Source organism: Dromiciops gliroides, chromosome 4 (genome assembly GCF_019393635.1).
Source record: "Dromiciops gliroides isolate mDroGli1 chromosome 4, mDroGli1.pri, whole genome shotgun sequence".
In the NCBI taxonomy this organism is placed as follows: Eukaryota; Metazoa; Chordata; class Mammalia; order Microbiotheria; family Microbiotheriidae; genus Dromiciops; species Dromiciops gliroides.
In genome coordinates, this window is record NC_057864.1 from 294567134 (window position 1) to 294580706 (window position 13573).

The 13573-nt window shown below is 38.8% G+C and overlaps 1 protein-coding gene across 1 annotated transcript in view; it reads left to right on the top strand.

Moving 5' to 3' along the window:
• CD109 (CD109 molecule) overlaps positions 1-13573 on the top strand; it is a 178860-nt gene that overhangs the window by 38018 nt on the left and 127269 nt on the right. Inside the window, exons 3-5 of the mRNA XM_043962437.1 lie at positions 5504-5532; positions 9300-9530; positions 12456-12581. Of these exons, the coding sequence (XP_043818372.1) occupies positions 5504-5532; positions 9300-9530; positions 12456-12581 (386 nt within the window). The remainder of the gene's footprint in view (positions 1-5503; positions 5533-9299; positions 9531-12455; positions 12582-13573) is intronic.

The window sequence follows — 13573 nt, forward strand, 5'->3', positions numbered from 1 at the left end:
TAAGAAAAAGGAGCAACTGAGCTTTAATCTATGATGAGGGGCAGCTAGGTGGTACAGTGGATAAAGCACTGGCCTTGGATTCAGGAGGACCTGAGTTCAAATCCAGCCTCAGACACTTGACACTTACTAGCTGTGTGACCCTGGGCAAGTCACTTAACCCCTATTGCCCTAAAAAACAAACAAACAAAAAACCTGAAATCTATGATGGATCAGTTTTTTTATTTATTGCTTGGGAATTAATTAGACACCAAGAGTTGAAACCAATTAGGGAAATAAGGAAGGAGAAATACAAATGAATAATCTTAGATCTAAGCTTAGTCTATTCCTTTATAAAACTCACTGACTCCCAAACTGCCCACCAGACTGTGAATCTCTGAAAAGACCAAACACCAAACCACGTCAACTCCTTTCAATCCCGCTCCATTGCTGTTCACTGTCAGAGAGAGAGAACTTCTTCCTGCCCTCACTTTTTTTTTCTTTTTTTTTTAGTGAGGCAATTGGGGTTAAGCGACTTGCCCAGGGTCACACAGCTAGTAAGTGTTAAGTGTCTGAGACCGGATTTGAACTCAGGTCCTCCTGACTCCAGGGCCGGTGCTCTATCCACTGCGCCACCTAGCTGCCCCCTGCCCTCACTTTTAAGTCCGAGTTCGGGAAGTTCCTCGCGTTCTCCTCCCCCAAGAAGGAAGTCCTTCAAAAGCCACTTCAGTAGCATGCGCAATCTCTCAAATGTTTCAGCTAAAACTTCCGATATATATCTTTGCCACAAATAATTTTTACCACACATATTAGTCATGCTGTGAAAGAAGACATACCAAAAAAAAGAAAGAAAAAGAAAAAAAAGTGAAAAATAGTATGCTTTGATCTGCATTTAGACTTCCATCAGTTCTTTCTCTGAATGTGGATAGCATTTTTCACCATGAGTTCATGGGATATTTTCAAGTACATGTTTTGGAGGGAGTTGCTTGCTGCTTTTATTTTGACAAACCTTTATTAAAAGTACATACTCTGTGCAAAGTAGTGTGTTTCTGGACACTGGAGAAAGTATAAAAATAATAAGCCATGCGGCTTATGATCTGTTGCTACTTAATCAAGTAAAATAGGAAGTTGTTATTCATTGATTCATTAATTCCTTCGAAAGTAAGTGCTTAATAAATGTTCGTTGAATTGAATGCTTATATGTGCAAAGTGTTAGGTTCTGTTGGGGGATAATTTTTATAAACAGGAATATGATAAATGCAGTAGAGAAGTACAAAAGGCTATTTAGGGAAGGACATTTTTCATGGGACTGGAAGCTGGGAAGGCTTTATGGAGGAAGTAGCATTTGATCTGGGTCTTGAAGGATAGATAAAGTTTGAAGAGGTATAAATGGGGAAGGTGAGCATTGGGTATAAAGAATGACATAAGCAAGGACCAAGAGGTAGGAAAGTGTGGGATGTGCAGAGGGACAGTGAGAAATCAAATTTAGTTAGAATGTTGATCATATAAAATAAATTAGTGTGAGACAAGTGGATTGTGGAGGGTCTTAAGTGATGGGATAAGAAATTTGAAATTTAGTCAGTAGACACAGAGGAAACTTTTGAAGGGTTTTGAGCAGAAAAGTGACCAATCACTTCTATGCACAAGGAAAACAATATGGCATTGGTGTGGAGTGTAAGTTGAAGGAAGGCAGAGACTGGAGTAGTAATGTGGGTTAGAAGGCTAATTCAGTAATCGAAGGGTCTAGTAATGAGGAGCTTGCACCAGTGTGGTATCAGTGGAAACAGAGAAGAGGAACTGGCTATGAGAGATACAGAAGTAGATCTGATAGACTTTGGCAACTGATTGGAAGTGAGCTAATGAAGAAAGACGAAGGATCAAGGAGAACATCAAGGTTTCAAACATGGGTGACTAGTTGAATTTGTGGCAACCTACTAAAATCAGAAGGAAGAGCAAGTTTTAGGGAAAAGATGATGCATTCAGTTTTGAAGGTGTTCAGTTTGAGGTGTCTGTAGGACATGTCCAGTAGGTAGTTGGAAGTTTCTGTCTAGAGAATAAGAGATCAATACCAAGGTGGCTTTATTTTTTATTTTTGTTTTGTTTTGTTTTTTGCGGGGCAATGGGGGTTGAGTGATTTGCCCAGGGTCACACAGCTAGTAAGTGTCAAGTGTCTGAGGCTGGATTTGAACTCAGATACTCCTGAATCCAGGACTGGTGCTTTATCCACCGAGCCACCTAGCTACCCTGTGGCTTTATTTTTTAAATTGTAAATTACCTTATAGCAAGCATAGACTTTGGAGACCAGGTTGCTGATGATTCTATTATCCTTCTGTTTTCTTGAGCCCACATCTCATTGACTTTAGCTTCATTATCTTGTCCTTTGATGTTATGCAGAGCACATCTGCCTTTAAAATACACTAACCAACCATTTACTTTCCTTTATTTTTGTTTACTTTAATGTCTCATTATATGTAACTGGGTCAAGGAAAGTTTTTTTTTGTTCCCCAAGGGACAAGGGAAGACCAGGAACGTTTGCTCTCAGATGTTATGCACCCATAGTGAGCTGATGGCAAGAAAGGGTGTGGCTACCTGGAACTGATTATAATAATAAGCAATTGAAGCCTTGTTTGGCTCACTCTCCTATTTAAGGAGTTATCTGACTTCAAAGAATTTGCTGTTTTCCTAGATTTATCTTCCTGCCATGCTTTGGGAGATGGTGAAGTTATCCCTCCTGCACTCTTTCTTCACTACATCTTCATTACCTGGTCAACTGGCATAACTACCCTTTCAATTCTGTAGCTCTATTTAAAACTCATTCCTTTGCAGTCTACTCTTTTATAATGGATATTTTTTCCAAATAAGGATAAGTTGATTTTTGTTGTATTCTGAGTGAGTGTTAGCTATAAAAGAGTGGACCACAAAAAGAAAGGAAGATCAAAAGCAAGGACCAATTCCTGAGACTTAAATATGAGCCTTTATTAAGCTGCCACAATGACTGTACAAAGAGAGACTTCATAAAGAATCTGTCATCGGGGCAGCTAGGTGGTGCAGTGGATAGAGCACTGGCCCTGGAGTCAGGAGTACCTGAGTTCAAATCCGGCCTCAGACACTTAACACTTGCTAGCTGTGTGACCCTGGGCAAGTCCCTTAACCCCAACTGCCTCACTAAAAAAAAAAAAAAAGAATCTGTCATCAAAAAAGGAGATATAAATTTGAGATCTTAGAGATGAAGTAGTTTGAAATGATAAAAAAAGTTCAAAGTGTGTCTGTACTGATGTATGATTGAAGATTAAGGCCATTGGAGTTGAGGAGGCCAAGGAATCATGAGGCTCAGTGCCATATAGGGCATCAAATTGGATTTGAAATCACTTGGGAGGCGATGAGTAAAGAGAAACTGAACCAGGTGTTGAAGTTATCAGTGGAGGTTGAAATGTGTCCTATACACACAGCTTTATGTGTCTAGAACATCATAATGAAGAAGACTGAGGGAGGGTTTGATAATTGATGAGGACATTGAGTGATAATGGCAGAACCATGGACTGAATTTGGTACCAAGAAGGAGCAGACTCACTATATTTTCCCAATGGGCTGCAGGGTATAGTAGATGGAGTGGCCTCCATTGAAGAGGGTGTATAGAAAAAAGTAGGTTTAGAGTCTGTAACACCTGGATTGAAGTCCTGCTTGGGACCTGTAGGGCCTTGGTGATCCTGCATAGTACATTTTTCTTTTCTTTTCTTTTCTTTTTTTTTTTTTGATGAGGCAATTGGGGTTAAGTGACTTGCCCAGGGTCACACAGCTAGTAAGTGTCAAGTGTCTGAGGCCGGATTTGAACTCAGGTCTTCCTGACTCCAGGGCTAATACTCTATCCACTGTGCCACCTAGCTGCCCCCTGCATAGTACATTTCACCTCCCAATGTCCCAGGTAACTCTCTAATACTATATAGGCATAACTTAGAGATGTTGCTGGTTCAGTTCCAGACTACCTCAATAAAGTGAATATCACAATAAAGGTGAAGATGAAATTGTGCTGAGGCCCATAGATATGGATGATAGGGATGAGGTAAATTGGACATTGAGAGATAGCCCATGCAAATGAATGGGAAAGGAGGAAGCTGATGGAACAGTCTGAAGGATCTTCCTTTGGCTTTCTAGGATTTCATTCTGTCAAGACTACTGTTTTCCATTTCTTCTCAATGAGATAAAAAGATCTGGGAGACATAATGAAGTTTCCCCATGTGTGTCCCCCTTAAAAATACATTTCCATGGGAATCCAATAGGAAGGAAATAGAAAAGAGAGAGGCAAAGCTTTTTGTTTGTTTGTTTGTTTTTTTTTTTTGGCAGGGCAATGAGGGTTAAGTGCCCAGGGTCACACAGCTAGTAAGCGTCAAGTGTCTGAGGTCACATTTGAACTCAGGTCCTCCTGAATCCAGGGCCTGTGCTTTGTCCACTGTGCCACCTAGCTGCCTCCCAGAGGCAAAACTTTTAAAAAATATTTTCCAATTAATGAAAATTTATCTTTTCTACCTCTAATCCATATTTTTCATCTCCTTCCTCATTGAGAAAGGAAGAAAAACAAAATCCCTTTTATAAATATAATAAAGCATATTAAAGGAGACTAGAGTCTCACATTGGGCCTATTAAAAAAGTCTCAACATGTATTCTAGATCCATCACCTCTTTCTCAGTAGGTGGGGAGCATATTTTATCAAAAGTACTCTGGAATCACAGTTGGTTATTGTGTTGAAGAGGATTCCCAAGTTTTTCAGAGTTTTTTGTCTTTATAATATTATTATTGCATAACTTGTTCTCCTAGTTCTGCTAATTTCACTTTATATCAGTTCATACAAGTCTTCCCAGATTGCTATGAGACCACCTCGTTCATCATTTCTTATGACACAATAATGTTTTCATCACATTCATATGGTATAACTTGTTTAGCCACTCTCTGACTGGTGGGCACCCCCTCAGTTTTCAATTCTTTGCTACTACAAAAAGAGCTGCTTTAAATATGGATGTGTGAGTATTTTTCTAAGCACAGTATTTTTTTTTTAAATTTATTTGAGACTGACCTAACTTATTTTGGGAGTTAGGTATGTATTCATTTTCTTCTTCTTCTTCTTCTTCTTCTTCTTCTTCTTCTTCTTCTTCTTCTTCTTCTTCTTCTTCTTCTTCTTCTTCTTCTTCTTCTTCTTCGGGCAATGAGGGTTAAGTGACTTGCCCAGGGTCACACAGCTAGTAAGTGTCAAGTGTCTGGGGTCACATTTGAGCTCAGGTCCTCCTGAATCCAGGACTGGTGCTTTATCTACTGCGCCACCTAGCTGCCCTCTATGTATTCATTTTCATGGGTAATCTGTGACTTAACCAAATGATCTGCTTTGGTTTTGATTAACCAAATGATTTGGATTGATTATAAGCCATTAAAAAAGTTTGTAATTAACCCCCCAAATCAGAGAGCATTATTGAGAAAAATAAATGTTTATTCATCAAGTAGTTCAGGTTGATTATTTTTCTTCTTTTTTCCCATCTAGGTTCATTTGGGACTCTTGTTCTTCCAGCAGTAAGTATATGTACTGTGTTATATTCTAAAGGCTTATGCTGAAGAAATGCAATTTTTTTAAGCTTTTCATTAAATTAACTTATTTTCAGCATGGTTTTTATGTCGTATGTAATTCAAATAACTTATAAATCACCTTTCCCTAGGGACACTGGCTTAAATTTCCACTGTCATAGCAGAGAATCATAGTGTTCCAGAAAATGAGCATCTTGCTCAGCTTCCTACTTAATTCCTGTTTTGTGGAATATTTATAAATAGAAAACTTAGGTAGCAGTCAGTATGGTCTAGTGGGAAGAACACTAGGCTTGTGGCCTATATATGTGGGCTTTTGTCCTGGCTCTCCTGTTAGCTAGCTTGTGACTTTGAGTGAGTCATGTACCACATCTCACTTTTCCTAGCTGTAAAATGGAGATAAAGTCTCCCTCTCTCTTACACTGTCAGCTATGTTATTTTCTGCTAATCAGTGATTTATTTAACCTCTCTAAACCTCGGTTTCCTCCCCTGAAAAATGTGGATAATAATATCACTCCTTCCTAGGGTTGTGTGAAGAAAGTGCTTTGCAAATGTTAGAATGCTATAGAGCTATAGCAGCAATAAACATTTTAAAAAGATATCTGTTGTGTGAAGAACCCTGAACTAGAAGTTTGAGGGAGATATGAAAATTAGATAAGACCTAGTCTCTGTCTTCCTGGGGCTAGAAATATAGAAGGGGCTAATACACCAATAAGCTGTAATGCAGAATGTTATAGAAATGCTTTTGATAGTTAATAAAACAAAGGGCTATCACCACAGCTGAAATATACTAAGGTTTCCAAAATGCTTTAATACATTATCTTTTTTTAAAATAGTGTTTTATTTTTCCAATTACATGTAAAGACAATTTTTGACATTGATTTTTATAAGATTTTGTGTTTCAAATTTTTCTTCCTCCCTCCTTCCCCTTCTCCCTAAAACAGCAATTTGACATAGATTATATATATGTATATATATATATGCAATCAAGTAAAATGTATTTCTATATTAGTCAAATACATTATCTTTTGTTCTTGTTGTGGGGGTTCCAACCTCCAACCTCAGGCCTCAGCAGGTTTGAGAAAGATCTCAAGTAGAGAACAATACTATGGGTCAGATTGGGCATCACAGAAATAAGAGACTGACTGAGGACAAAAAAGATTATTAGCTCTATGAAAATCTCCAAGGAGATTCCCACTTGGATGGAGGACCTTGGGGTTAGTAGGCTGGGTACACAGTTAATTGGCAAAATGGCAGAAGGAAATGGGGAAAATGTGTAAACCTTGAAGGTCGCAGGAATTGTTTAAGGTCAGGTTTGTTCCTGTGGGTTAATGTATTTTCTTTGTGACTAGTGTTATTATCAGTGGCCACACCCTGGTAAAACCGTCTCAGCAAATGGGATACAGCAGGTTGAGGGTAACCAGTAGACCTCAAATCTGTTGGTGAATTCGGAGGATGTTTACTGTAAGCATGTGAAAACTTCTCCTGGCAGAATGGGCAGATGAGGATAGTTGGTTCCAGTGGCCATGAAGGTAGCTGAAGTAAGTGCTGTGGCTCACTTAGAGCTTGGTCAGACATTGAAGTCACCAAGGTCATCCTCTGCATCCCAGGCCATTGCATTCAGCTTGAATTTTGTCCTGCCACTGGACTTTAATGAGCCTGGAGGAAAGAGTGAGGCTGTTGACTTTGTGGAACTCTGGCTCACTAAAATCCAATTCACATGCAAGTCAAAATATCACCCTCTATGAGGCTTTTCGAAAACAAAGGATGAACAATATCATCAGAATAAACTGTTTTGTAAGAAAATATCTAAGACGATGGGAGACCCTTTTAAAATAGAATAATTTTTTTTAATGAAATTTTTTTCTTCAATTGGCAAAAATCTTTCTTTTCTCTTTTTCCCACTCCCCCACCCCTACCCCCCAGGCTACCACCTCATTGAGACAGAAAGAAAAGCAAAAATCCTGTTGTAAACATTTATAGTCAAACAAAATACATTTCCACATTGGTCATGTGTTTTATACATTGTATGTATGCATATATATTCATACGCACAAACACGTATACACACATACATATGTATGTATGTCACATTCTACATTCTGAGTCTTTCACCTTTCTATCAGGAGGTGGGTGGCATGTTTTGATATTGACCATTTGGTGATATCCATGGGTAGAGTTGTATTTTGTGTTGCTGAAAAATTGTTTGCTATGACCATCAAATTATCTTTGCAAAACTCTATTAGTCTCTGCCCTATTTCACTTTGTACTATGGGCAAAGGTATGCTTTTTTCATTTGTAATGTATGGTTGTGAGTTGGACTATAAGAAAAGCTGAGTGCTGCAGAACTGATATTTTTAATTATGGTGCTGGAGAAGATTTTAGAGGATGACGGACCTGGCTTGTCACTAATGTTGTTGTTATTATTATTATTATTATTAATTTTTTTGTGAGGCAATTGGGGTTAAGTGACTTGCCCAGGGTCACACAGCTAGTAAGTATCAAGTGTTTGAGGCCAGATTTGAACTCAGGTCTTCCTGACTCCAGGGCCAGTGCTCTATCCACTGCGCCACCTAGCTGCCTCAAGCTAATGTTATTATATAGTTCTCTAATACTTTAAATGAATTTGATTAAAGTTATCTGAGGACTGAAATAATATTTGAGAAGACAAGACTGTTAGATATTTGTCTGTAAATAGGGATGGTTTCAGGCATTATTCCATATTCTCATTTGTACTCCCATGTTTGGCCATAAGCAGACTCATTTTGAGACTGTCCTGAAGGGGTTAGGTTGATAATAGAAATAGGAAGGAATGCATAGAATTCAGATTCAGTACTGTTGAGCTTGATTATGATGTTAGTCAATTAACATGCAGTTCAGGAGTTGTGGAATATCAGAGCTTATCTTTTGCTAAGGAAAATACAGTGCATTAGGGAGGAGGAAAAAGAGAAGTTGAAAGATAGGTTCCTCTTATAGGCACGAGATCAAATCTCTTGCAAAGCTGCCTGCCATTGACTAGTTAAATCCTTCAAAGAAGAAAAAATATGGCAAGGGAAATTGGTGGGAACACCAAATATCAGTTTTTGGTGAGGATAAATTAATTCTTGGAATTGAAAATGATGAAATGGCAGCTGCTTTAAGCCGGATATCATTCTTATGGGAGTTCTTATCTAGAACTTCCATCATTTGAACAGTGAGATGACTACAAAAGAGAAAATGAGAGAATAACTCAGAGAGAAAATAAACAATTGCTGTTAGGAATTTGGGGTTATCTTGGAAGAACAAGTTTTTCAAAGCTTGGAATTACTTTTGTTAACATCTACAATATAGGTCCTAACATAAATTGTACTTCTTCCTCAAATATGGTTTATATAAATTAGTGTACCTTATAACTGATGTTATTTTTTCAGCATATAAAAATATATATACACACGTGTGTATGTATATATATATATATATATAATGTTTTCCATTTCTTTTAAAGAATTATAATTTTTTGTTATGATAAGAAAGTCGTCAGCAAACATGACAGAAGGACAGAAGATGGGGTTGCATAAGAAACTATGTATCTATCACCTACAACTTGTTTTTTTTCCTTTTAAAGTAATTTCATTTTAGAGGTATGTGTCATAGTTAGACCGAAGTATGGAGTTAACTTTCTGTTCTTTTACATAATTAAAAGCACCAATGGTTCAAAAAGAGTACTTGATTTGGTCTGACCTTGTAATACTGACCTGTCCTCCCTCTCTTTTTTCCAGCTACCCTTGAATAGTGCAAATGAATTGTATGAATTACATATTACTGGACATGCACAGGGTCAGACTTTGTTCTCTGATAAAACCCATGTGACCTTTGAGACCAAGAGATTAACTGTCTTCATTCAAACAGACAAGTTCCTTTACAAACCAAACCAAGAGGTGAAATTTCGTATTGTTACTCTCTACTCTGACCTCAAGCCATATAAAACTGCTGCAGACATCCTAATTAAGGTAAGCACCGGTTGGAAACATTGCAGTAAACTCCAGCCCTTGGCTTTGCATTTGAAGGGAAACTGTTAACAAATGGGAAAAGTAGGAAGAATTCTGGACTTGGACTTAGAAGTACTAAAGTCAAGGGCAGCTAGGTGGCGCAGTGGATAGAGCACTGGCCCTGGATTCAGGAGGACCTGAGTTCAAATCTGGCCTCAGACACTTGACACTTATTACTAGCTGTGTGACCCTGGGCAAGTCATTAACCCCAATTGCCTCCCCCCTCCCCCCCCCCCCCAAAAAAAAGAAGTACTGAAGTCAAGGCCCAGTTCTTTTACTTGACCTTGAAACTCACTTAACTTTTTTGAATCTCAGTTGATTCCTCTCTGTCTCCTAAGTTCTTAAGAGGAAAAGATTTTATAAGCCTTAAAGCACTATAGAAATGTAGCTTATTATTTTTTTCACTGTAGGATGTTTTGGTCTCGTTTCCTTTTTACTCTGCTTGCTATAGATAGAAACAAGTCAAATCAACTTGTCAACAAGTCAGGTATTTCTGAATCACCCAGTAGGGGCCAGGCACTGGGCTAAGCACTAGAGGTACAGAGAAAGTAAAAATCAGTCCCTGCCCTTAGGAACTTCAGAGTCTTAGCGGGTAGGCAATATGCAGACAACTATGTATGAACAAGATATAGATAGAATGGTTGTTATCCTTCATTCCTGAAGAGGACCAAAATAACATCACTATTTTGGGGTCAAGGTATAGTGTATCTGGCTGTGGCTCAGAAGGCTCTACCATATGTTGGGCACAAATACAATCATTTGGAGTGGAGATGTCTCTACATTTGCTCATCTCACGTTTCCTTTGGGCTACTACAATTCTGCTTTGCTCATAGAGCACAGCACCTTCTTTGATGCAGGCTTCCCATACTGGGTGATCCTCTGCCAGTGTCTTCTAAGTCTCACAATTTATTCCAAAATTCTTCAGAAAAACCTTGAGAGTGTCCTTGTATAGACAGGATAATCTTAGAGGGAAAGCATTAAGGTAAGGGCTTCTAGTAGAAGGTGAGAATTAGAATGTTATAGTTGGAAGGGACCTTAAAAGTTGTCTAGTCCATTCTCTCAGTGCAGCCTCTGCTTGTCACAGAAAGCTCACCATTAGAGAGGCACCTTCACCTAGTCTGCAGGGTTCTTGATTGTGAGGCTGGAGTCTTGTGATCTGGCCTAGCTTTCACTGCAATTTCCTGTGACAACTTCAAGTTTTCCATTTATAAGATAGAGAGACATCTGCTGACCTTGTGGAATACTTCTTATGATTAATGCAACATGGAAGACAAATGTACGTCTTCTGGACTATCACTGTTGTTGTTTCCGTTGTTATTTCCGAGTGAACCGTTCTCTGAATTTGTGGCTATGTTCCATAGTACATTGTTTGGAATGGAAGTTTAAAGTGACTCTTGGTATTTCCACATTGAGCTTTGCAGCCAAAGAAGGATGGGGATGGTAGGAGTATTTCTTATGTGCCCATTTCTTATGTACACATCTTAAGAGTATTGAAGGAAAGACTGGACAATGAGGTAGCAGAAAACTATGAATCAGGAGGTGATAGGGAAGGTGAGAAGTGGTTGTTTAGACATAGCTGGAGGTGAGACAACAGGAGGGAGAAAGGAGAGAGATTTTCTTTCAAAACATGACAGGTTTGGGGCAGCTAGGTGGTGCAGTGGATAAAGCACTGGCCCTGGATTCAGGAGGACCTGAGTTCAAGTCCAGCCTCAGACACTTAACAATTACTAGCTGTGTGACGCTGGTCAAGTTACTTAACCCTCATTGCCCCCCAAAAACAAAAACATGACAGGTGACTTTCTGCCATTCTGTGAAGGTGATTTGTTGGCAGTCCAGTGTAAGGACAAGTTTTTTTGTTTGTTTGTTTTTGTTTTGTTTTGTTTTGTGAGGCAGTTGGGGTTCAGTGATTTGCCTGGGGTCACACAGCTAGTAATTGTTAAGTGTCTGAGGCTGGATTTGAACTCAGGTCCTCCTGAATCCAGGGCCAGTGCTCTATCCACTGCACCACCTAGCTGCCCCCAGGACAAGTTTTGAGAGTGATGTTGAGTGTCACTTGTTGAGGTATTTCGGTTGTGTCCGATTCTCTGTTGACCCCATTTTGGGGTTTTCTTGGCAACGATATTGGAGTGCTTTGCCATTTCCTTCTCCAGATGATTTTACAGATGAGGAACTGGGGCAAACAAGGTTAAGTGACTTGCACAGGTTCACACAGCTAGTAAGTGCCTGAGGCTGGTTTTGAACTCACAAAGATGAATCTTCCTGACTCCGAGCTCAGTACTCTATCCATTATATGTACCACTTAACTCCCCTGCAATGTCACTAGCCATCAATAAATAGCTAGGTGGCACAGCAGATAGAGTACTGGGCATGGAATGAGAAAGGCATGAGTTCAAATTTAGCCTCATCCACTTAGTAGCTGTGTGACCTCAGGATAGTCACTTATCCTCTTCCTCCTTCAGTGTCCTCAACTGTAAAATGAGTAAATAATAAAGGAGCTACCCTCCCAGAGTTATTGTGAGGATCAAATGAGGTAATATTTGTAAAGTACTCAACACAATGCCTGGTACTAGTAGGCATTTAATAAATGCTTGTTCCTTCTCCATTTATAATAGGAGAAGGTACAATTCTAGCTGTCCTCCCTCTTCCCAGAAGTGGCTTTATCATTTTGTTGTTGTTGCTGTTGTTGTTTGTTTTTTTGTGGGGCAGTGGGGGTTAAATGACTTTCCCAAGATCACACAGCTAGTAAGTGTCAAGTGTCTGAGGCTGGATTTGATCTCAGGTCCTCCTGAATCCAGGGCCGGTGCTTTATCCACTGCACCAACTAGCTGCCCCTGGCTTTATCATTTTAAAAATAATTGACATGTCAATTTTTTTTTGTTATTATAGGACCCCAAATCAAATTTGATCCAACAGTGGTCAGATGAACAAGGTGATCTTGGAGTTATTTCCAAAACATTTCAATTATCTTCAAATCCAATACTTGGTGATTGGTCTATTCAAGCACAAGTGAACGTAAGTACAATTTTGACCATTTTAAGAAACATATCTAAGGATTTCAATGTATTTAGAGAGAAAAAAATCTCCCCAACCATCATCTGCATGATGGCAATCTTTTCATTAATGAGAAGGAACAGAAACAAAGACTAATAAGGTATAAAAACAACTAGAAAATTTGAGGTGTTTCACTTAAAAAATTTTTTTTTTCCTTTTTGGCGGGGCAATGGGGGTTAAGTGACTTGCCCAGGGTCACACAGCTAGTAAGTGTCAAGTGTCTGAGGTCAGATTTGAACTCAGGTCCTCCTGAATCCAGGGCTGGTGCTTTATCCGCTGTGCCACCTAGCTGCCTCCCGAGGTGTTTCACTTTTAACTGATTATATTTCTTTGTTTGTTTGTTTGTTTTTTAGTGAGGCAATTGGGGTTAAGTGACTTGCCCAGGGTCACACAGCTAGTAAGTGTTAAGTGTCTGAGGCTGGATTTGAACTCAGGTACTCCTGACTCCAGGGCCGGCGCTCTACCCACTGCGCCACCTAGCTGCCCCTAACTGATTATATTTCATAAATCTGGTCAAATCATCATTATATCTTCCATTTGTATTTGATCACTTTGTACAATAATTCTGGAATTCAGTGTAAAGTGAGAACTAAATAATCTCTACTTAAGTGATTCGTTAAACATATAGCAATTAAGAAATTAAGACTATATGGCTATAGTTTGAGAAGTTTGGGATCTTATTATAGCTTGTTGATACTGGCTAATGCCAATCTTGTACTAATGTAGTTTCATTAACTTTAAAAAAATCAATTGTCTAAAAAGCAATATTCAGCAATTCAATTAACTTCATTATCATCATCATTCAACTAATTAATTAGCTATCTACTGTGATTTCTGTTGTAGTATGATAGGCACTGGGCCAGAAAGAATTATAAACTTTATTTACCCAAACTGTAACTATTCCCAAGTTCATAGCATCAGAGTCAGAAGATATAATATGGTCATTGGAGTTA